Source organism: Phaethon aethereus (assembly GCF_964289735.1).
Source record: "Phaethon aethereus genome assembly, chromosome: 1".
In the NCBI taxonomy this organism is placed as follows: Eukaryota; Metazoa; Chordata; class Aves; order Phaethontiformes; family Phaethontidae; genus Phaethon; species Phaethon aethereus.
The window spans coordinates 175,145,345-175,170,852 of record NC_138575.1 but is presented as its reverse complement, the minus strand read 5'-3'; the positions used below and the strand labels follow the sequence as shown (position 1 = coordinate 175,170,852).

Here is a 25,508-nt window from a genome sequence, read left to right as displayed (position 1 = left end):
ATTATATAGAGAAAATCCTAATGTTAAATGAACAATTCTGAGTGTGTTCAAAACCTCTCTCTCTTGCCCATTGGCTTTACATTGATGATGGACGATATCTATCAACTGTGGATGATCATGGTTTATAGGAACTCTTACTCTGCAAGGATTTTCTTTTTAATATTTCTGTACAGAAAAGGCCACTTTAGACCAGATGGACTTCCTCATTCACTATATTTTGCCAGTCTTAACTGAGTAGTGGGTTATTATTATCTAGACTGAGACATGTATTTTTATTTTCTGAGGGAAAAAAAAGGAGAAAAAATGGTCAGTGTTGAATATGAATTCAGCTTGCATTATTAGTCATTGTTCTTTTAATCTCATCAATAGACTGGTAAGCTGTATAACAACAGGGCTGTTACCAGTTATTTATATCCTGCTTAAAACAACAATAATAGTAATTTGATATTCAAATGAAATGGCAAACACATTTTTTAAAAATCCTGTTGAGTTAATTGCAAGGACAGGGTTTTTTTTGTGGTACTCTGGTTTTCTTTAATCCTGAAAAATTCTAGAATATTTTACAATGGTGTGCCCCTAATAGCTGTAACGTGTCTTAGTAGTAGTTTAATACATATATATCTTTACACAGACATCTAGCCATGTGTTTCTTACGGGGTTTTTTCTGGTTTTTTTTAATTGTATTTTATTTGTTTTACTTGACTGTTAGACTATCCTTGGAACATACTACTACTGTTAGGATTAATGTTATTGCTAGGTGTGATAGTGAACTCGTAAACCCCCCCAAAATTTCAGTCATCTGTAAGATGTGTGGATTCTTAAGTATTAGATTGTAGTCAGAACTGTCATTATGATTTAACAAATGCTAAGTCTGTTGTGATTCAGAAAGGAAATGAACTAAATGCAGGTGCATTTGCTTTTAATATGTTTTTGCCATATTGTGTGCTCTCTAGTTTTGAAATGGAAGTTGCAAATTTGAGACTCTCTCAGTCTTTGTGGTAGAAACTCAGACTATAATGGAGAAGAACTGGTATTTCTCAGTTGTAGGGTATGTGAAATCTTTCAAAGATATCTTGAAAGTTTTTCTCTATCTGAAGGAAATTCCTAAACTTGTATTATAACATAAATGCTAAATCCTCAGTGTATATAGGATCTCTCTTTGTGCATATGTGTTAGAATTATTTAAAGGTTCAGAAACTGGCTGGTGAGGGTAAACAGGAATATTGTTTCTTAAGATATTGGAAATCTTAAGTTTTCCAGTGGCAGTGAGTCACTTGGAATACCACAGCAACACACCTGTAGTGATCTTTTTTTAAGAGGGAAGTCACCCTAGTTAAATGTACCATACAGTGCTAATTTGGCACAATATTTTTTCTTTTTTCCTCTCCACTCCTACAGTCTGATAGAATGAATTGTTGGTCCCCCTCTGGTACTGAAATAGTTGATGATTCGGCACTTAAAAAGCTCCACTTTGTGTGCAGGGGGAATGGTTTCTTCTCTTTGACCTTCAGCTGGGTGGCCTGATGTGACCTGTGCTACCCTTCTTCCTCAATCTTTTACAAGACTCTCCCCACTAATGGGAGAGAGACAGCAAGAAAATGGGGTTTATCTGCCCACTGTTTATCAGATGATGTTGGGCTGTGTATCTTGTTCTCAGTTTCTTCTATGACCAAAAAAACAAGTCAGATTGCATACAGATTTTTCGAGTGAAAAGATCAGACACAAACTGATTGTTCTTCATCATGATGTCACTTCGGTCTGGCTTGCAACCCACAATTGATTCCCTAGCAAGCAGAGATAAACAAAAAGTAGTATTGGTGGATATCTTTCTTGCTCTCCCATGATTTTTCTTAACCTTTCATCATCTGACATGTTCTTACTTCCTAGATAAGGTACCATGTCAACTCGTGCCTTCGTTATATCCAGATAACAATAGAGTAATTGACTGCATCTGGTTATGAAGCTCAAGCACTGGCTTCAGGTAGTTCAGAGTTAAACTATTGAAAGTTGTCTGTGGCTTGCGTTTCTCTTGCCACACAGGGCTTACTTGCCAGTTCTTGGTTACCTTCCAGCATTGTTTTCAGGCTTTTGATCCTGCCTTTTTTTTTTCCTCCCTAAAACCATTAAGGTACTGAGAGTCAGCTACATAAAGCATTAATTTTAGTCCATGGATGCCCTTGACAGCTGTGGTGTGAAAGTCACAGGGGCAATAAAAATCACAAAACATAGAAAAAATGTTTTTTGGATGCAGAAACTGGATGCAGCTAGTCTTCATGTTATGGAACATACTTCTTAAGGATGTCAGGCAAATACACAGATTAATTAAGTAACTCTAGGAAACAAACTTTATTCTTCCTAAAAGGTCTTTCCATTTTATGAACTCTGCAACACTATCGCACAAGCTTTCCCAAAAGAAAATTTCAGTGCCCATGATTCCTGTAGTACTTGTAGATGAGCTACTGTGCTGGAGTGAAAGTGTGTCGGATGTGAAAAGACAGAGATGTCCTGAAAAGGCTTAGCTAATCTTACTTTTTTTCCATTGTGGGGTTATGGAGTGGAGCTTAAGTCTTTTGTTGTAAGCAAAGTGGAAATAGCGGAGATAGTGTACATGCTTGCAAAACAGCCTGTTATTATGAGTGTAGCCTCAGAAAGTGGAAGACCAGGAGTCTGTGTCTTTCTATAAAGAGAATACCGCAGAAAGCCTTCCACAGAGCCGACAAAGGGCAAGTGTTGAGATGGTGGCACAGCATAGCAAAGGATAAGCACAAGGACAAATATGAAAGGATCGTAGAAGTCCACTGGCTTCTTCTAGTTTAAAATATTTCAAGCTATATAGACCTTGGAGTTTAAATAGGTAGATACATTACAAAGGGAAAATTGCAACTTGTTGTGGGGTTTAAAGCATTATTCATATGAATGGCTGAAAGATTGACTTAGATCTGTCTTTGTACATTACTCAGTAATTGAAAGCTAAGAAAACCACATATTTCATTCCGCTCTTTGTACTTGCCACTTCTGGCCATTTACTGTGCTTTTTTTTTCCCTCAGTTTCTTATTCTTGTTTCAATGAAATAAACTAAAAACAAGGAAACTGTTACAGTCTCAAACACCATTTAAGTGAACAGGGTGTTACAGAGTGGTAAACGAGTGATAGTCGTTCATGCGATACATTATCTTCTTGCATTGAGGATGCTGTTACTCGTTTCCCCATGTTCCTTGGCTTAAAGGACCAGAAGAATCAGTAGAACCCAATTATTGTTTTAGTACGCTGTAAAAATGACATGTATAATGTCCTGGATCAGTATATACAATAGTGCCTGGGCATACGGTGTATTAAATTTTAAAACTGCTTGATGGATATGTTAAAAACTTATACCTTTCATTGTACAGATCAGGAGCACAAACTGTAAGTCAGTGCTGCTCTTCTAGGCACCCTGAAGAAACTTAATACAATTGGAAGAATAAGAATTTTGTGGGTGTAAGATTTCTCATATTTTTTATGTCTTTTTTCCTCCTTCACTGCAAATTTTGGAAAAAAAAAAAAAAAATTGTCATGATGAATTTGCTGTATTCCTTGAACTTTATTATGAGGTCCTGAAATACAGCACTTGAAGATATTAAAGAATTTGTAATAAAAATTTAATTTCCCAAGTCAGTTTATTATAATGGAGCATCTCTTGTTTGAGCAAGACCATATTGTGGCCATTCTAAGTGAGGAGTAGTTGGTAAAGAAGAGTAATGCACCTCCTGTAAGTTATAGCCATGTGTTTGCTTGCGGTGTGCCTTTTGACCTGCTGTGTAGTACTGAAGTTTCTACAGCTGCTGCCATCTTGTCATGTCAGTCATTTTGATTAATGATCTGAAAAATGCCTTCTCTAGAATGTATTGAAAAATGATCCTTTCATTTTGATTCCATAAATGTCATAATGAAAGAATTAAGAAATACATCCTTACAATGCCCAAACAGTAAAATACTGTTTGGGTTCCCTTATTTCTATAAAAGAATTTCACTTCTGAAACAAACAGGTTTTTTTGTAATATGCCTCTAGAAGTGATGTATAAAAAACTGAAAGCAAAATAGTGTGTATTTGTATTTGTAATGTAGATTAGCTTAATAAAAATTGGATACTTAAAGGATTTAATATAACTATCTGTTTGTGGATTTATATAAATTGCAATATAAGTGTTTTTCAGTTGTATCTTTTTCTTGGTGATAATTCCATCAGACATATTTTATGCAGTGTCTTACTACTTTCTAGGGAAAAAGATTAGCTTCAATTTAACAAAGTGCCAAAAATTCTTATGCTTTAATGAAAAAGTTACAAAATATTGATTGTCTGAATGGTTTCTTATTTACATGTAGTCCTTCCAGTTTCCTAAAGCCATAGGCATGTTTTGTTTTTGCAGAAGAAAGTCTTAACTGTGGTTTTGTTGTGATGCAGCAATGCTTTAGTCCGCTGAGCAGAAGTACAATAAAATGTAGACTCTTTTGGTGTCTTGGTTTGCATTTGGAAGAGGATTACAACAGTTGGTTCTTCCCACAAAAGCTCTTTGACTTTTGCATCCGAATGTCTCAATGTTTGTACGTTTTGCCAGTTTTATGTTTTCGTGGTTCCAACTTGTATACAAATACCACAGTAAAATGTGGAAAACTCAGTCTTGAGTATAATGCCTTAGTATTTAGAATGTGGCATTCTTGAAATATTTGCAAACGCTGTCCAACTTTAATTGCACCTAAATTTCAAATTCCATTTTGTTTCAGTATTTGTGCTCACTTTGTTTTTACATGCAAGTGACAAAGTGGAAAAGAGCATCGCTACTTCAGACACCATTTAAATTGTGCATTAAATACTTCAGAAGTTTTCTGTTAAAATAAATTACACCCTTACTTTTTCTTACCCCACTTACCCTTTCCACATCTCCATCAACCCCATAAATCAAATCTTCCTACTGGCTGTGTACCTATGGTGGCAGAAGTACTATTTTAAACTGCTGAAGTCAAGTCACTTGGGTCAAGATGTTGCTAGGTTGCCTTTGTCCACTGGGTTTCCATTCTACTTTTTGAGGCTCTTTAAAAATAAATAAATAAGCATGAACTCTTTCTTTTTTTTTTTTTTAAATTAAATTAATTTCCTGAACCTTAAAGGTAGCCACTGTGCCTCAGAGCAAAATCATGTATTAAAGATAACTGCTCTGTGCTTCTTTCAATGCCCAACCGTTAGGTGAAAGTAGTGGTACCGACAATGAAAATGGTATGTTATAAACCACATAGGTAATTTACCTAAATGTGCTTACTGTAATGTTTTTGCTGTTAACTTAACATCTAGACATACAGATTTACTGTTTGTGGTGATTCAGAATAGAATCAGGTAGGCTGGAAGAGACCTCTAGGGTTGTGTAGTCCAACTATGTTCTGTTCAAAACAGGTTGCTCAGGAACATCTCAAGTTCTGAGTTCCTCATAGGATGGAGACTCCACAGCCTCCTGGGCAGCCTGTGCTAGTGTTTGACCATGATTTCTGAAATTTATTTTTAAAGGCTTTCCTTATCAAATCTGAACTTCCTGTGTTCCGACCTATGTCCATTGTTTCTCATTGTTCTAGTGTGCACTGCTGAGATGAGTCTGTCTCCATCATCTCTACACTCTCCCTCAGTTAGTTGAAAACAGTAATTATCAGGTGAGAAGGAAGGGCGGTCTGGAATACTGGGGGAAAAAAGGTGAAATTCATGACAGTGCAGATAAGGACGAGGGGGGGTGTATGTGTGAAGTAATTTCAAAAGTGACTTTTTGACTAATATAGCTGGACCTATATTAACCAGAGTATGTAGTATCAATAAGCTAAGAGAAAGTAAACAGCTGAAAGTTAGCTAGCCCTCAGATACCGTGTAAAGTACTGTAACTGCTCTGTCCAGCAGGTATCTGTAGAATAAAATTGCTTGGGTAATCACTGCATAATTGGAATACAAAGCAGCAGAGGTTCCTCTCTACGAATGACACTGTCTAAAAAGCATACGAAACTGCCTGCTGTCCTAAAACAGGAATGCTTTTTGTCAGTGGGGAAGGGGTTGCTTCACCTCCTGGTGTATAACCGACTCCTTTTTGTACCAGCATCTTTGGCCTAGAAAGGAACAAACAAAAGACTGAAGGGGGGGCGGGGGGGGAACAGGGGAGGTTTAATTTAGTTATTACAAAATTACAAAGGTATTCAGGTAACTTGCCAAAATTTAAGCTGTTGCTTGTGACATCTCTTTTCTGGCCTTCCTGTGTCACATCTAATATGGATTTTTGTCCCTCTAAAGAACTTTCCCTGGTTCCTAACAACTTGTTTTTATTCCTACAAAATTTCTTCTCCTTGACCTTGCTAAATACAGCCTTGCCTTGTTTTTATCCATTCAGAACACAGTTGCAAAAGATTACTTATCTGGCTGTGTTACTGGTTGAACTCCTTTTTTCTTTGCATGTCTCCACATTACAAAATAAGCTCCATGTATTTGTTCTAAGGGTTCTTCCCATTCTGCCATCTATTGTTCACCTGTTACCCATCTTGTCAGTCTCTTACACAGGGCCTTTTGATGCCAGTTTTTTATCATCTACTTAATAAATTTTCAGAAGGATCTCTCTATGATTTTTTTTCCCCCTTCACACCTGAATGAAACTCTCTTGATACACAGAGATACTTCCTTTACCTGTTTTGGGTGTCTCCTTAGTATTACTTTTTCTGGAAGACTACAATAAGTTGTTAGGGTGGTTGTGTGTTAAAATCACTACCTGTCATACTAAGCCTACGCTCTTGCTGTTCTCTATAGTGCTGACCATGACTTCTAGTCATCACTCTCACTGTATACTGAAACTTACAACTTACTAGATTGTCAAGTTTCCAGGCAGTATGCAAACATGAGTAATGAAAGGTACCTGTATCTATGGAGTTTTAGTTATGCTGAATATTTCACTCAGGCGTTTGAGTAGCTATTCTTGGATTTAGGGAGCATTTTGTTGATTTGGTGTTTGTAGGGGGGTTTTTTTGTTTGTTTGGCTGTGTTTGTTTTTTTTTCCCCAGTGGTGTAGAACAGGACAGGAGAACCTAAATCGCTTGTTTGTCCAGTAGCTTACTGTGATCCTTCTAGCATTGCCTCTTCTGGTTGTGGGGTCTTTTTCTTAGGTGAGTGTTGTTTTTATTTTGTTGGGGTTTTGTGCCCTTATTTCATGTAATCTTGCAAAACAATAAATGATATTTTTTCAGTTGCATTACTTTTCCCACAGTTCTGAATAACAGCAGTAAAAATGATGGAAAGATTAGTCATTGGCTTCATAAGAAAAGTACTAGAAGTACAAATAATATTTTAATGTGCCCATACACGTACTCCCTTCCCCTTAGGAATTTTTTTTTTTTTTGTTATTCACAAAGTGGTAATTATCTTCACAACCTAGAGGGTTAGGAGTTCAAAATATACTGTCTTCTGTTTCATCAACTGGTAAATACTTAACACTTTCCTTTTTCCCTATTTTCATTAAGAGATAATAATTTGGCCTTCTTCCCAATCTTGGGAAGACTTAAAGGTGGTACAGAACCAAAAAAGCTTGGTGTATTACATAAGCTTCTGAGTGAATTTCCTTACTGTACTTCAAAACTACCTTGTTTTTTTAAACTAATCAAAACAGGTGGGTTCTGCAAAGCCTTAATTATGACTTGTGCCCAGTCCCACAAACCTCTACACAAGGGAACAAAATTTTCTTAAGAGCTCAATAAAGACACTTTTTCTCCTTCATCCCCCTTTTCCTCTTTGAATTTATGGTCAATCCATGTTTTTCATTGTTAGTAGGTAGTGTGAGGAAAAATGGGGACAAGTGTTGGCATGGCCTTATGAAAACAAAATATCCGTATTTTGCAATGCAGCCGGAATCAAATACTGCACTAGCTCTGTGAACTGCATAGGTTACTACTGTAGATACACAGAAAGCCATATTAATTTTTCCCAAGATACTCTTTAAACTTTTTTCAAACTTAAATCACCTTTACTTGCCCTTGATTTTGTTGTCATGTCTTGCAGTGTAAAATGGAAAAAGACTAATGCATTTAGAATCACAGAATCATTAAGGTTGGAGAAGACCTTCAAGATCATGAAATCCAACCATCACCCCAATACCACCATGCCAACTAAACCATATCCTGAAGTGCCACATCCACACATTTTTTGAACACTTCCAGAGATGGTGACTCCACCATTTCCCTGGGCAGGCTGTTCCAATGCTTGACCATTCTCCCAGTAAAGAAATTTTTTCGTAGTATCCATTCTAAACCTCCCCTGGCGCAACTTGAGGCCGTTTCTGCTCATCCTATCGCTAGTTACTTGAGAGAAGAGACCAACACCTACCTTACCACAACCCCCTTTCAGGTAGTTGTAGAGAGCGATAAGGTGTCCTCTCAGCCTCCCCTTCTGCAGACTGAACCACCCCAGTTTCCTCAGCTGTTCCTCATAAGACTTGTGCTCCAGACCCTTCACCAGCTTCGCTGCCCTTATCTGTTTATGCTCCAGAAACTCCCTGTCCTTCTTGTAGCAAGGAGCCCAAAACTGAACACAGTATTTGAGGTGCAGCCTCACCAGTGCCGAGTCCAGGGGCACAATCACTTCCCTACTCCTGCTGGCCACACTATTTCTGATACAGGCCAGGATGCTCTTGGCCTTCTTGGCCACCTGGGCACACTGCTGGCTCATATTCAGACGGCTGTCAACCAGCACCCCCAGGTCCCTTTCTGCCGGGCAGCTCTCCAGCCACTCCTCCCCAGGCCTGTAGTACTGCATGGGGTTGTTTTGACCCAAGTGCAGGACCTGGCACGTGTCCTTATTAAACCTCATACAATTGACCTTGGCCCATTGATCCAGCCTGTCCAGATCCCTCTGCAGAGCCTGCCTGCCCTCCAGCAGATCAATACTCCCACCCAACTTGGTGTTTTCTGCAAACTTATTGAGGTAAAATAATAAAGTGTGGGCTGGGGTTTTTTGTTTGTCTGTCCCGCCCCCCCCCAACACTGTCTGCAAACTGCAGCTTTGTTCTCTTAATAAGCTTAAGGGTACATGTATTTTCTATTGTTTTGTCCCCTTGTAGAAGGTATACACAAGTGTTACTGGTAAAAAAATCATCCTTACTCTTTATAAATACTTGTTGTCCATACAATCAGCCTTTGTAGAAACAGTCTCCTTTATATCTCTAAATATTGAGAGTCAGCCCCTTGGCTATGTCTCCTCAAAGACAACCACCTTGCCTCTTGAAACTGATATTTGAAGGGATCTCATGTTAGACAAAGACACTTGTATTTAGTTGTATGTTCTCGTTTTTTGTGGCATAACTGTTACTGTATTCTTGTGTGTTGTGTAAACCTGCTCATGAGGTGTATTATGGAAAGAAGAGAGTGTCATCTATACCTTCCTTTTAGGCTTATCTTATGTGATTCTTAAGCATCTTTACTGAAAATGTGTCAATAAATAGATTTCCTCAAATAGCGTTGGGTGGGAAGTATGATGAAGCTTTTAAAGTAATCTTTCTCCTGTAAGAAAGATAACGTGCAAATTACTCTGGTCTTCTACAGTATGACTTTTTGGGAACTGCAAAGTTGAGTTATTTTGAGAGCTGCCTAAAGAAATGCTTTAGGAGTTCATTGTTTTTCTATTAGAGAGGGTAAAGGAATATTACTTGCTGTATGTTTTTTAAGGCATTTAAATTTGCAGCTGTTTATCAGCAGACTTCCTTATTTTAAACTTGAGACCTCCAGGTGACTCTAAGATTTGTTTATAGAATATTTTTCCAGCATAAATACACTAAGTTATGAAATGTGAACTTTTTGGAAAATATGCAGGGCGCTCACATCTTTAAGGCTTTCTCCAAAATGTATTTCTTTTATCAGTAGAAGTAGTGTTTCAAAGTAGGATTTGTGTATGCTACAGTGTACAATTAGCTTTTTCTTACAATTATGAATGGTCAGTGTGTGTATAGTTACAATATTTTCTGAATTCAGTTAGTGTATTGGGTTTGCAGGCAAGTTTTTGGTAGCGGAGTGGGGGTGGGGGAGCTGCAGGGGTGGCTTCTCTGAGAAGCTGCTAGAAGCTTCCCCTGTGTTTGACAGCCAATGCCAGCCGGCTCCGAGACTGACCTACCCAACTTGGCCAAGGCAGAGTCAGTCAGCAGCAGTAGTAGCATTTCTGGGATAACATCTTTAAGAAGGGGGAAGAAACAACGGCAACAGCAACTGCAGCGGGAGAGAGGAGTGAGAATACGAGAGAAGCATCTCTGCAGACACCCAGGTCAGTGCAGAAGGAGAGGCAGGAGATGCTCCAGGTGCTGGAGCAGAGATTCCCCTGCAGCCCGGGGTGAAGACCATGGTAAGGCCGGCTGTCCCCCTGCAGCCCATGGAGCTCCATGGGGGAGCAGATCTCCACCTGCAGCCTAGGGAGGACCCCATGCCAGAGCAGTGGGTGCCCGCAGGAGGCTGTGACCCCACTGGAAGCCTGAACTGGAGCAGGCTCCTGGCAGGACCTGTGGCCCCGTGGAGAGAGGAGCCCACACTGGAGCAGGTTTGCTGGCAGGACTTGTGGCCGTGTGGGGGACCCACCGTGGAGCAGCCCGTTCCTGAAGGACGGCACCCCGTGGCAGGGACCCAGGCTGGAGCAGTTGGTGAAGAACTGCAGCCTCTGGGAAGGACTCACGTTGGAGAAGTCTATGGAGGACTGTCTCGCGTGGGAGGGATCCCATGCTGGAGCAGGGGAAGAGTGTGAGGAGTCCTCCCCCTGAGGAGGAAGGAGCGGCAGAAACAACGTGTGATAAACTGACCACAACCCCCATTTCCTGTCCCCCTGCTTCGCTCGAGGCAGGGAAGGTGGAGAATTCAGCAATGAAGTTGAGCCTGGGAAGAAGGAAGGGGTGATGGGAAGGTGTTTTAAGTTTTGGTTTTAGTTCTCATTACCCTACTCTGAGTTTTGATGGGTAATAAGTTAAACTGATTTCCCCAAGTCAAGTCTGTTTTGCCTGTGACGGTAATTGCTGAATGATCTCTCCCTGTCCTTATCTCAACCCATGAGCTTCTCCTTATACTTTCCCCTCCCCTGTCCAGCTGAGAAGGGGAGTGATTAGAGTGACTTTGGGCATCTGGTATCCAGCCGTGTTCAACATACCACAGTTCGTGGTTCTAAAGTCTGAAAACACAAGTATTTCAATTTCTTTTGGATCATATATAGTTATGAATTCTGCAGTTGTTGTGGTACAGAACTTATCTGAGTAAAAGAAGAATACTTGATTAAAAAGTGAGCACCCGATTGTAGGCTAAGGTTGTCAAAGCTTACTAGGTGCTACAGTCTTTCCTTCTGTTAGCTAAAAGATCCAAAATCACTTTTTGTACAGTGACATATTGCTGTAGTATAGGAAAGGTGATCAGAAAGCCTTTGGCTTAGACACTGTTCAGAAGTGCCAAAGAAGCAACTAAAAATTACTCGAAGATTCATGATTAAGTCTGGCACTTCATCTTTGTCTGCTTCAAAATATGTTACTCTATCATAGTTTGAAAGGATTTTTCATGTAAAAGAACACCTTAAAAGGTACACGTACTAATATATCTTGTGTCTCTTTGCTTAGAAGGCCATCAAAGGTGACATTTTTTGGGGGGTTGCTGAAACCCAGCAGCTCCAATATGAGCACTGGTGTCAGGTATTCTGAATTATTCATGGAGTCAAATAATATTATAAGTTTATTCATATATGGTCTGATGTTTTCTAGTTAAAGTGAATCTATTCTGATCTAATCTAAAGTGAATCTAACCTAATCACTCTTCTATTTTGTGACAAAACACTATCAAAATGGCTGAACTGCTTTAATGCTTTAGTAAATAGTGCTAGGAGTGTTTTCACTTCCCTTTCATAAAGCTATTTAAATAAATAAAACATGAGGATTTTGTGTGCCTTTGTTAGTACTATGATTTATTCAGCCTTATTTATTAAAACTTGAATCTTGTTTATTCTCCTTAAATTTTTGAAAGTATAGGTTGTTGCAATGCATGTCACATTGTAAATACTCCATTATGCTTCTAAAAAGATAGGTATATGAGCATACTCGTTTAATGTTGTTCTATTTTTCCTCTTTTCCAGTTTCTGAAACAGTTAGGTATACATCCTGACTGGCAATTTGTAGATGTTTATGGTATGGAACCAGAACTGCTTAGCATGGTGCCAAGACCTGTCTGTGCAGTGCTACTTCTCTTTCCAATAACAGAAAAGGTAAATGGTTATTTAATCATCAGTTAATCACTTCTGTTGTAAATGAAATGGGAATGAACAGTTTGAATCTTGTACTTCGGTGTCATAGTAGAATCAAGATGAGATTCAAACCTTATTTAAGAGACTTCTTAGTTAAAAACAACAACAATAACATGCTTCCTTCAGAACCTTCTTTTGATAACCTTACATGTGTATTTTCAATTTCTTTTCAAGTTGGAGTGGACAAAGCTAATGTAGAAGCACAGAGAAATATGCCTCAGCTTTTTCTATTACAAACAATTTAAGTGTTTTTTTTTTTTAATATGCACTGTGAAATTGCTCAGTTCTGCTACTTTTAGCAGAAAGTTACAGTAGCATAAGCCAAAGAAGAAGTAGATTGTAGGACCATATCAAATGCAAATACTTTTTGAGTCTTCGTACTGTTGCGCTGACCAAACTTCAATCTACTTTCAGGTCAGTCATCAGTACCAATATGGCTTTCGATTCTTGGACAGATAGGGTATTTTTCTAAGATGAATGTCCCCTTCTTTCTTCCTCTGTGTTAGACTTTCACAGAATCACAGAATCACTAGGTTGGAAAGGACCTTTAAGATCATCAAGTCCAACCATTAATCCAGCACCACCATGTCCCCTAAACCATGTCCTGCAGTGCCACATCCACACGTTTTTTGAACACTTCCAGAGATGGTGACTCCACCACCTCCCTGGGCAGCCTGTTCCAATGCCTGACCACCCTCTCAGTGAAGAAATTTTTCCTAATATCCAATCTAAACCTCCCCTGGCGCAACTTGAGGCCATTTCCTCTTGTCCTATCACTAGTTACTTGGGAGAAGAGACCAACACCCTCGTCGCCACAACCCTCTTTCAGGTAGTTGTAGAGAGCGATAAGGTCTCCTCTCAGCCTCCTCTTCTCCAGGCTGAACAACCCCAGTTCCTTCAGCCGCTCCTCATAAGACTTGTGCTCCAGACCCCTCACCAGCTTCGTTGCCCTTCTCTGGACACGCTCCAGCACCTCAACATCCTTCTTGTAATGAGGGGCCCAAAACTGAACACAGGATTCAAGGTGCGGCCTCACCAGTGCCGAGTCCAGGGGCACAATCACTTCCCTGCTCCTGCTGGCCACACTATTCCTGATACAGGCCAGGACGCTGTTGGCCTTCTTGGCCACCTGGGCACACTGCCGGCTCATATTCAGCCGGCTGTCAACCAGCACCCCCAGGTCCCTTTCCGCCGGGCTGCTCTCCAGCCACTCCTCCCCAAGCCTGTAGCATTGCATGGGGTTGTTGTGGCCAAAGTGCAGGACCCTGCACTTGGCCTTATTAAACCTCATACAGTTGACCTCTGCCCATCGATCCAGCCTGTCCAGATCCCTCTGCAGAGCCCTCCTACCCTCCAGCAGATCAACACTCCCACCCAGCTTGGTGTCATCTGCAAACTTACTGAGGGAGCACTCAATTCCCTCATCCAGATCATCAATAAAGATATTGAATAAGACCGGCCCCAGAAACGAGCCCTGGGGAACACCGCTTGTGACCGGCCGCCAGCCGGATTTAACACCATTCACCACAACCCTCTGGGCTCAGCCATCCAGCCAGTTCCTCACCCAGCGAAGAGTAAACCCGTCTAAGCCACGAGCCACCAGTTTCTCCAGGAGAATGCTGTGGGAGACGCTGTCAAAGGCTTTACTAAAGTCCAGGTAGACAACGTCTACAGCCTTTCCCTCATCCACTAGGCGGGTCACCTGGTCATAGAAGGAGATCAGGTTGGTCAAGCAGGACCTGCCTTTCATGAACCCGTGCTGGCTGGGCCTGATCCCTTGGTTGTCCTGCAGATGCCCTGTGAGCACTCTCAAGACAAACCGCTCCATAATCTTCCCCTGTACAGAGGTCAGGCTGACAGGCCTGTAGTTCCCAGGATCCTCCTTCCAGCCTTTCTTGTAGACGGGCGTCACATTGGCAAGCCTTTGAAATACTTGATTTGATTAAATACTCAAGTCTGCTTATTTTGTGTCATCATATGCTTCTTCATAGAGAAGACATCCATTGTATATATCTGCTTCGAGTGTTATGTAGGTTGAAATGTGTGATTCATATTGATGTGTCAATTTTTAAAAATATTATGTGATTGTGATAAGGTCAGCCAAAAAGTTTGAGGTGAATTTGCCCAAACTTCTTCCTTTTAATGTCTCTCAAAAAGAACATGTGTTTTATAAGGACAAAGCTGTTTGCAATTAAAGCTTAACTTCTGTAACAAAACCTGTTTAAATAGAAGAGTGAGTAGATAAGTCCTCATACTCATTAGGTCCTGTAAACCTTTGCATTCTCGGTTTCTCCAAAACAGCTATGCAGGCCGTCCTTTTCAGGCTTTATGTGAGTCACCTTGACAGTTTTGTATGTAAGCAAACTCTTAACTGTCTTCACCTGTCTTCAGGAAATTTCCTTCCTGTCACCTTTGAGGTGTTGCTTTCTGTGAGCGGTGGTTTCTGTCTGGCTGCGTGAGCTACAGGTCTGAGCTCCTTCTGTAACTGTCAGTTTTTTCTTTTGCCTCCTTGCCTGTGCAAACTTCCTTTCTTGGATCATGCTATGGGAGCATGATCCCATGTGAAAGAACAACCTTCCTCTTGTTCCAGAAGGTGTATCTGATTTCATCCTGAAGAAGCATATGACAAACAGAGCCAGAGAAACAGCATATGCTCTGTTGCATCAATCAATCAAATTTGAATACCAGCCAAATATTTGAGATTTTCTCCAGTATGTTAATTCTTCAGAAACATAAGAGACACAAGTGTTTCTATCAACTGTTTAGCCTGAATGTGTGAAGGCTGAATCTTCCATGTGAAATCACAATGTTCTAAAGCTTTTATTGTTCAGTGTGGACTCCACAAGACTTTTCAGTGTTATTTTGTATTTCTGGAGTACTCTTTCCCTCCTCAGTCTCCTTTTCAATACGGCCTGTTATATTCTGCTTTTATTTAATTTATTATTTATTTATGTTTCTTGGTTATGTCTGTGTTTATGAAAGTGTGCCTCTTAATTAATGTTGCTGCCTTTGTCAGCACTTCTCTATCATGTCTTTGTTCTTCTGTCTCGAAGTTCCTTTCTCTCAGGTTTCCTGTATATCAATTTGCTTGAACTTTCATTTAAGGTGAGCTACTCCTGCTAGCATACAGAAATTCCTAGGGTTATTGTCCAGTATAAAGGTTTATGACTTTCTTAGTCTGCACTGTAGGCTCTAGACAGAGTGAATACTGTGAGCGTTGGGCGTTTTAGGCACGCTCCAATGAAAATATGTTATGGGATAGCTTGAGTTAGGAGGGACCTCTTGAGGTGATCTGGTCTAACCCTTGCTCAAAATAATTTTTTTTTCAGTATTTTCAACACTTAGATTTATTTTCACCATGGAGTTTATTTTGGTTGGCAGGGAGTGGATGGCAGCAATAAATGTTTACTTTCTCCAATCTGAACTTCTGTCCGATTATGCTCTATGAAATTCTTAATTAAGGCTGTTTTTGTTAACTTGTAGATAAGTGGTGTCAAATTAAATGCTTTGCAAATGCTCTCACTGTTAGTTAGACCATTCAGAACATTCAGATAAGCTGCAGATGTGAAATTATGATGCTGGAATAATTCTTGTTTCTGTTTGTCACTGATGGTACATAGAGTCTGAGAGAAATTTCTCATGGGTTTTCAAGAGGGTGCCTTGATAACATTCTGCATTCAAATTTTACTTTTGTCATAATTGTATAAAAAGCCCATCTACTTCAACATTTTTTTTTGTCTGCAGAAGTACCTAGTAAAGGAGGCAAAGGAAGAAGAACGAACAACATCGTCTGGAACATTTGCAGTTTTCTTTCATTCTTTCGCTGTCTGATATGAAAATCTTAAAAAAAACCAACCCCAAACAAACAAAAAAAAAAACCACCCACACACCCCAAACCCAAAAAACCCCCAGACAAACAAAAAACACCCCTCGCAAAAGAACCTCACAAACCCCTCAAAATCACTGGCTATTGTACAATATAACAGATTTTAGTCAATTATGATCTTGATGAAACAAGTAGCTTATATTGTTCAGTCAAACTAAATTCTTTCTTTTATTACAGAAAATAAACATTCACTTTATGAATATGGCTTTTGAAGGATCTGTTTTGAGACAGCATTATATAAATCTTATTTTATATTCCTGGAAAAAATGAAATGTAAAAATGGAACTTTTAAGAATGCTTCATGTTGATTAAACACCTGAAGTATTATGGTTTGCTGGAGTGCTTTGAGACCTCTGTCCTTAAAAGCTTTTCATTGGATTGAAGAGAGACAGAGGCAGGTGCTCAGATCAAGGAAATATTTTGAACATTTTTGAAGTGATATTAGATGAAACATCACTTTGAAATATGTGTTAAGTGTGACTGGTTTTTGGGTAGTGACAAGGCATTGGTTTAAGAAACAATATAGAGCTGTTCAGTTGAGTAAGTTTACATATACTTGTTGGACCACATGTGTTAAGTGTTTCAAATTACAAGTTGAATCTTGTTTTTTATTAGTTAGCTGTTGCTTTTTTTTAAATTATTTTGCTTGAATAATATAGCCAATGTCTATTTGTACTTTTTGTGAATGTCTGTAACTTTCCTTCTAGTATGAAACCTTCAGAACAGAAGAAGAAGAGAGAATAAAAGCTAAGGGGCAAGATGTCAAATCATCAGTGTATTTCATGAAGCAGACCATTAACAATGCTTGTGGAACAATTGGGCTAATTCACGCTATTGCAAACAACAGAGATAAAATGAACTTTGGTAAGTTGTTTTGTTGGATGGTTGGATGGATTTTTTTATTGACTTTTACCCTTTTTTTTTTTTTAACTGTGGGGAGTATGGAGGGAAAAATATGTTATATTTTCTCTGAATATAACCATTCATAAAGGACAAGCTCTATTCAAAGAACATTTCTACCTAAAATGATAAAAACAGTATTTCATACTAGTCCACTAACTAAAGCACTCAAAATGTTGTAAACTGCAGCAGGTAGCAATTCCTTTTGCAGTCAGCCTTCAGTGTCTTAAAGATAAAATGTAATTATATCTTTAAATCTTTCATTGGATATAAGCATTCTGTAAGCTTTGAGTTGGAGTGAAAGCATGACTCTAATTATGTCTTTTTTATTTTTTTAAGAAACTAATTCTTCACTGAAAAAGTTCCTAGAAGATTCACTGTCTATGACTCCTGAAGAGAGGGCCAAATATCTAGAAACTTACGAAGTTAGTATCATGTGTTTTTACTTTTGTTTAAAGTGGTATAAGAATTACTTGCATGAGCAGGTTTTGTCCTTGGGACTTGATCCAGTGAGGCACTTAAACAATTTGATTTTATATGTGGGTTTGTGATCAGATGGTTGCTACAATGAAAACCCTGCTTTGTTAAAGTATTCCTGCCTGCCCATAGCTCAGTCAGAATGTTCTTCATCTGTATTAATTCACTGGCTTAGTTTAGAATTACTTTGAAATGGGTGAGAAATGTGTGCATAATCTTTTTGTTGGGTTCAGGATGCAGTTTAATGGTCAATTTCAGCTGATCTATTGCTGAAAGGATGGTCCTTCTGCTGCCTCCTTTCATTTGTGCCTTATCATCTCTCTTTAGCTCTAGCAGTTTGGGGCACACAAAAAGCTGATTTGGCTGAAATATAATCTCCTTCCCCCATTACCCCAACCAATTAGATGAGCTAGCTGATGGTGTGGTTAGCCAGATAGTGCTGTTTGAAAGGATGTGGCAGAAACATCTGGCCAGTGGTGGAAGGGGAGAATGGTGCTGTTGCTCTTCATGGTAATGATGATCCTCTCTTAAAATGAAAATCTTGATGATTTCCAAGTCTGAATTCAATTTTAAGCTTATTGTGAAGTCCTCAGGAGTAAGGGTGTTAACATGTGGCTGAGAGAAGTGGTAACAAACATGAAAAGTAGAGGTTTGATGACATTTTCTGTAGAAATGTTGAACAGAAGGTATCTGATCAGAGCTTCTATCTAAAGTATTTTGTCTGCTCAGGAACTGGTCTATAACAAAAACACAGAAAACACTACTTTCAAGTATGTAAAGTGTCATTACAAACTGTTAGGTATTTGATTTTAATTGACTGTGATGACAGTGAAATATTGGTCTCCCAAGATCTTTGGAAATGGAGATTTTTTTTTTTATTATTTTATTTATTTATTACAAGCACTGATCAAAAGTAAGTTATAGCTGTGGCATTTGCTAAAATGAAGAGCACACAGTGATTCTTAAAACACTGAAATTCTCACTTTTAAAGTCTGATTGAAATATGTTTTAATTTTAGGCTATTCGTGTCACTCATGAATCCAGTGCCCATGAAGGTCAGACTGAGGTATTCATTTTTAAAAAACATCTTTGTCAATAAGTACTTTGAGTTGAATATAATTTAAATGGAAAGAATAATATATTAAAGGTTGACAGTGAAATGGAGATTGTTGCTTGGTTTGCATTATTGTGTCATAGGTCAAAAATCAGGGCACAAAATCAAGTGGCATTCTTGGGGGAGGGAGGCATGAAACTTGAACCTTTTTAGGTTGCTTGTTTTTTGTTCTTTAAGCTTTTGTATAACATGGGTGATCTTTTCAGCTTCATTTCAGAGTAAAACAGCCAGTAATAGTATTTTTAATGAAAGTTGAGGTTTTGATGTTGCAGATTTGTAGCTTAAACTGTAAGATCCATAGTAATCATACAAGTAGAACAAACATTTTATGAGAGTCCTGAAAAGTTTTACGTTAGGAAAAGAAACAGTACAATACTTGGTTTGCCATTGTATATGTGTTGTTTGTATTTATATACTAATTCAGGTAAATTCTCACTAATACATATATCTATATCACTAATACATATATTTATAAACTTCTGTCCACCAGCAGGTTGGGTGATACAAAAAAACTCTAAAAACCGCAAAACCATAACCAACAAAAAACCTTAAAATTAAATAATTTTTCTGCTTCAATCATACTAAGGCAAGTTTTCCCTCTTTCCAGTTCAGATTTCAGTATCTGCTCCACAAAATCAAAATTGATTAGACTGTTGCTAGCACTGCTTTGTTTGACAGAGAGGAACCCTCCTTTGTAACTGGGACTCCAGTGGCTTATCCACTTTTTTTTTTAAGTACAGTAGGTGAAGTTTTCTTTCTTATGGCTTGTGCCATGTCTTCTACACACAACAGGAGAAAGCAAAGCAGTTCATTCTGCTTCCTCCTCACCCCACCGTCTGGGAACCTCTAATTCATTCAAGTGAAGGGTTGATGAAATTTAAGAGAACTCTTTTCACCACTTCTATTGTAGATATCTGACTTCCTTTGTGATTTAAAAAAAAAAAAACAAACCCACACTTTTTCTTCTTATTTCTTTCTCTACATTAATCAAGGAATGTTCCATATTTCAAGAAGAGACATAGGATAACTTCATATTTCTCCTCCTTTTCTAAGTGAGAGACTCAGAAAATCCTCGTCTCTTTCTTTACAAACGAGAGTGTCCTTTTCTAGGTATTTTTGGCAAGCTCAGTAGGAGGGAGGCTGTGGAGATTTTCCCCACCAATTGCTGAAGACTGAATCTTTTCCCAAGATCCTTGTGAAAGAGAAAAACTTTAGTTGTTTTGATGTACTCTGACATTCATCCAGGGAGTGGTTTGTCTATGCATTTTTCTGGCAGAAGTTACGGAAAGGCTGAGAAGTTAAATACAGGGGCTATATCGTTCTTGAGAGTCTTTGTAAGGATTTGGGAAGCATTTGAGTGATGATGGAATATCCTAATAAGGGACAGTTAGCTTCCTGAACTTCCACAAATTAATTGGTTTCCTGATCAAGATAACCACAATACAAAAGATTAAGAATTGTGTGGAAAGATGAAGAGTTTTTTTCGTAATAAAAATTCACAAGATTGTCTTAGCAATCGTGTCTAAACACAAATATTGAATAGGCAGTTTACTTTCCAAATATTTCTTATTCCCTTTTGCATAACTGAATCTGGAAGTAATTCAATATGCATGTTCCTTAGGGTGGTAAGTAACTTTTTTCTGTCCTTCTGCTTCTGAAGTTGAAATAGTACAATGTCTGAATACATGTTCTAGGACCATTTTTCATAGTAGTTCTGATCCATCAACCAAGGAGGGAACGAATAAACAAGTTATCATACTGGAAAATCTAATTCCCTGAAGATCATGCCCTACCATAGTTTAGTTAGGTTGTCACCAAGGATCACCTTTCATCTTTCTGTACAGGAGGAACTTCTTTAAAGTATAGTTCTTCTTAAGCAAAAATGTGAATATGCTGAGACGTGTAATTGGGGGTTGGAGTGAGTAAATCTCCCAGTCTTTTTCCTTCCAGTGGTACATACCAAATGTTGCTGTATACCTCTTCACGCAGTGGTGAAGGGACTGATGAACAGCATGCCCTTGAAGATGCTGAAGTTAGCATATGGAGGTCATACAAGGATGTTGACTTGTCCTGCAGGTTTGGAGAAAGAGAGAAGAAAATCCCATTCCTCCTGCAAATCTGGTATTGTTATGATTGCTTTTCTGAGAATTTAAACTTCCTTTCAGAGCACTGGAAAGGTACATGTTTGCTTTCCTGTGCTCTGTTGGGTTTTTGTTCTTCCTCCCCCTAGAATAGCAAGGGCATTTTGAAATCTTTGCTTTGAATGAAGTCCCTTAGGTAGATGTTGCATACTACTGTCCACTCAATTATTCTGAAAATGTTGCTTAAGCTCAACTATGTTTATTAGACAGAGTAACTTCCAAAAATGGGATTTGGTTAAGAAATTATGTAACTCCTTTCAAGGTGCTGTTCTTTCCCTTCCCCATGCAAAACACACCACCACAGCATAGATCAGTATTATGAGATGAAAGTAAAATTTTCTGGAATTTTGAGATGTGGAAGGCTTAAAAATAGCAAAGAATACAGGCAAGTTCTCACCTGATAATGTTGTAGGTTTTTTTTTTCCTGAGCTCTGATTTCTCATATCTTTGATTCAGCCTTTAATGTCTCTAAGTAAAGCCTTTATTTGTTGATTGCTTCTTGACAGTCTTGCAAAGCCATCTCAGTGGCTGCTTGATTTTTACAAGATGCAAGCGGATTTTCTGCTTTTTTTTCTGTTCTGTGTATGTGGGTATTTCAAACCTTGAAATACAGCAAGTCTGTTTAGAACTAAAAGGTTAGCAGTAATAGAGAAAAGCCATGTTTCTAGTATCTATGCATTTCATCTACTCATCTGGCCCAGTGGGTAGGATTTGTTTCTGGTTTAGAATAATCTGACTACAGATTATTTTTATTTTAGTTTTTTGTGTTTTAAAGAGAAGTCTTATTTGAAGAAAAGGTATCTGACAAGATATTACTTGTGTAACTTCAATATTAGTGGGCTGCTAGATTCTACATTCCAGTTAATGATTGCTGGAACAGAAGAATTACAGTGTTCAGTTTGCTTCTGGGATTTATCATTCATGTGTGGTCTATTTAGATGAAGAATTAAGATGAATTGGTAAGCAAATAGATTGTAGCAGAGAGCTATAGCGTGTTGTGCCTGGATGGGTGCTTTAACAGGTTTCCCAAGTTTGATAGCTGTGATTAATTTGCCTAGTTTCAAAAAAAAAAAAAACCAAGGGGGCAAGTCGCTGTTCCTAGCCATTTTATAAAACTTTTGGTATTGCATTTAAAACTTTCACAGGCCATCTGTGGACTGGATTAGAACTGATTATTTTGGGGAGGTTTTTTTGGGAATTAAAATACGTGAGGTTTCTAATGAAGTTTACTGATTTTTTTTTTTTTTTTTTTTTGGTCAAACAAATACTTTTTAAAAACAGGGAAGTTTTTTTTTTTTCTTTTGAAGAGATTAAATTTTAAGAAGAGTTACGTAGTTTCATTTTGCTAATTAATTTCAGGTTTGCAATTAAAAGGACTGTAAATTTGGGCTTATCCTTCAGGCCAGCTTTTGGACCAGGTTTGATTTGAAATTCTGTCTTAAGACTCCTGTATTCATTGGCTCCAGGGCTCACTTTTTTGCTATAGTAAAATAAACAAATAGGTGATACACTCCTATGGGTACTTCTCTGTGTAAAAAATGTAAGTCTGTTTAAAATTACTTTAGTAGCAAAAAGTGAGATCTGGGAATAATTCCACAGGAGAAGCATGGTGTGGTTTCAGGGGTGATGCGATTCTGGTTCCATGTTCCAGTACCATAATGAGGGGAATTAATGCAAGACTCTTGTAACAGTCTTTCTGTTAAACTTAATGCTGCTGAAGCTTACACTTTTCTCAAGTGACAGGTATTTCATATCCAAAGCTGCCAAGAAGTGGATCTTGGTCTTTACGATAAAGCTGGATGGATCCGGCTCTCTCTCACTCTTCTTTCTCTGTGATTGCTCCTGAAAGCCAGCTATTGCTGAGACTGGAATAGTTGCCACCTACTTAAGATCCTCTTTCTTTGATGAGTCTTCTGTTGAGCATATACTTTTGTTTATAATATCTAGATGTGGAAAAAATAAACTGCTTCTTGCAGAACTGCACACACTTTAAGCTGGTCTTTGTACTGCAGTGTTTTGGGTTTTTTTCTTTTGGTTCTTCCTGTGCCTCCTTCAGCAGTTCATGAACTGCTGAAACCTTGTGCTACCAGACATCTTAACATTTCTGATACCCTCTTAAATGCAACCAACCAACCCAAGCTTTAAAAATATTAAAAAGACGATACAGTTCATGCATGCTAGAGCATCCACATTTAGCTGCCTAATCTACAGTGATCATAAATAAAGAAGTTATGGCAAAATCTGAGAGGGGGGAAGTAGAAATTAGTACTGCTGATAACGGTTAGATATGAACCTAACTTTTTTATTACTACAGAATGCACAGCCCCGATTTTCATAGAATCTTTGGGTTGGAAGAGACCTTCAAAGGTCATCTAGTCCAATGAGCAGAGACATCTTCAACTAGATCAGGTTGCTCAGAGACCCATCCGACCTGACCTTGGATGTTTCCATGGATGGGGCATCTACCACCTCTCTGGGCAACCTATGCCAGGGTTTCTCCACCCTCATTGTGAAAAATTTCTTCCTTGGATCTAGTCTGAATCTACCCCCTTTTAGTTTAAAACTGTTACCCCTTGTCCTATTGCTACAGGCCCTGCTAAAAAGTCTGTCCGCATCTTTTTTATCAGCTCCCTTGAAGTACTGGAAGGCTGCAATAAGGTCCCCCTGGAACCTTCTCTTCTCCAGGCTGAACAACCCCAACTCTCTCAGCCTGTCCTCAAAGGAGAGGTGTTCCATCCTTCTGATCATTTTTGTGGCCGCCTTCTGGACCCTCTCCAACAGGTCCATGTCTTTCCTGTGCTGAGGGTTCCAGAGCTGGACACAGGACTCCAGGTAGGGTCTCACCAGAGGGGAGTAGGGGGGCAGAATCATCTCCCTCAACCTGCTGGGAGGTCTGCGCTTCTTTGGATGCAGCCCAGGATATGGTTGGCCTTCTGGGCTGCGAGCGCACATTGCCGGCTCACGTCCAGCTTTTCATCCACCAGTACCCTAAGTCCTTCTCAGCAGGGCTGCTCTCAATCCTTTCATTCCCCAGCCTGGACTGATACTGGGGATTGCCCCAGCCCAGGTGCAGGACCCTACACTTGTCCTTGTTGAACCTCATGAGGTTCATGCAGGCCCATTCCTCGAGCTTGCCCAGGTCCCTCTGGATGGCATCCTGTGTCAAATGCACCACTCAGCTTGGGGTCATCTACAAACTTGCTGAGGGTGCACTCGATCCCACTGATGTGACCATCCAACCAATTCGTCATCTACCAAATAGTCCACCCATCAAATCCATATCTCTCTAAGAGAAGGATGTTGTGGGGGACAGTGTCAAAGGCTTACAGAAGTCCGGATAGACGACATCCCTTGTCCACTGATGTGGTCACTCCATCCTAAAAAGCCACTAGGCTGTCCAGGCAGGATGCAGCATGGGCACCAAACAGGAGGAGCTGGAAGCCATTGTGCAGCGGGACAGCTATGACGTAGTTGCCATCACAGAAACATGGTGGGATGCTTCTCATGACTGGAGTGCTGCAATGGATGGCTATAAGCTCTTCCGAAGGGATAGGCAGGGAAGGAGAGGTAGTGGGGTGGCTCTGTATGTTAGGGAGTGTTTTGGTTGCATAGAAATCAAAGATTGTGAAGACCAAGTAGAGTGCTTGTGGGTAAGGATGAGGGGGAAGGCCAATGAGGCAGATACCCTGCTGGGAGTCTGTTATAGACCACCCAACCAGGAGGAAGAGACAGATGAGACATTCTATAAGCGACTGACAGAAGTCTCGCATTCGCTGGCCCTTGTTGTCGTGGGGGACTTCAAGCTACCGGACATCTGCTGGAAGTATAACACAGCAGAGAGGAAACAGTCTAGGAGGTTCCTGGAGTGTGTGGAGGATAACTTCCTGACACAGCTGGTGAGTGAGCCCACCAGGGGAGGTGCCTTGCTGGACCTGCTGTTTACAAACAGAGAAGGACTGGTGAGAGATGTGGTGGTCGGAGGCCATCTTGGGCTTAGCGACCACGACATGATAGAATTCTCAGTTGTGAGTGAAGTAAGGAGAGGGGTCAGCAAAACTGCTATCATGGACTTGCGGAGGGCAGACTTTGGCCTGTTCAGGTCACTGGTTGAGAGAGTCCCTTGGGAGACAGTCCTGAAGGACAGAGGGGTCCAGGAAGGCTGGACAATCTTCAAGAAGGAAATCTTAAAGGCGCGGGAGCAGGCGGTCCCCATGTGCTGTAAGAAGAGCTGGTGGGGAAGGCGACCGGCCTGGCTGAACAGGGAGATTTTGCTGGGACTCAGGGAAAAGAGGAGAGTTTATCACCTCTGGAAGAAGGGGCAGGCAGCTCAAGAAGAATACAAGGATCTCGTTAGGTCAAGCAGGGACAAAACTAGAAAGGCAAAAGCCCAGCTAGAGCTCAGTCTGGCTACAGTCGTAAAGGATAATAAAAAATGTTTTTACAAATATATTAACAACAAAAAGAGAGGCAAGGAGAATCTCCATCCCCTGCTAGATATGGCGGGGAACATTGTCTCCAAGGACGAGGACAAGGCTGAGGTACTTAATGCCTCCTTTGCCTCAGTCTTTAATATCCAGTCCAGGTATCTGCAGGGTATTCAGCCCCCTGAGCTGGAAGACGGGGATGGAGAGCACAATATACTCCTCATAATCCAGGAGGAAGCAGTCAAGGACATGCTAAACCACCTGGAC

The 25,508-nt window shown here is 39.7% G+C and overlaps 1 protein-coding gene across 2 annotated transcripts in view; it reads left to right on the top strand.

Moving 5' to 3' along the window:
- Nucleotides 1-25,508, top strand: part of UCHL3 (ubiquitin C-terminal hydrolase L3) — a gene marked incomplete at its 5' end in the record, with an annotated part of 51,877 nt that overhangs the window by 1,591 nt on the left and 24,778 nt on the right. For both annotated transcript variants that reach the window (XM_082014421.1, XM_082014422.1), the window contains 4 exons: nucleotides 12,132-12,260; nucleotides 16,893-17,049; nucleotides 17,425-17,510; nucleotides 18,581-18,628. In XM_082014421.1, the coding sequence (XP_081870547.1) occupies nucleotides 12,132-12,260; nucleotides 16,893-17,049; nucleotides 17,425-17,510; nucleotides 18,581-18,628 (420 nt within the window). The remainder of the gene's footprint in view (nucleotides 1-12,131; nucleotides 12,261-16,892; nucleotides 17,050-17,424; nucleotides 17,511-18,580; nucleotides 18,629-25,508) is intronic.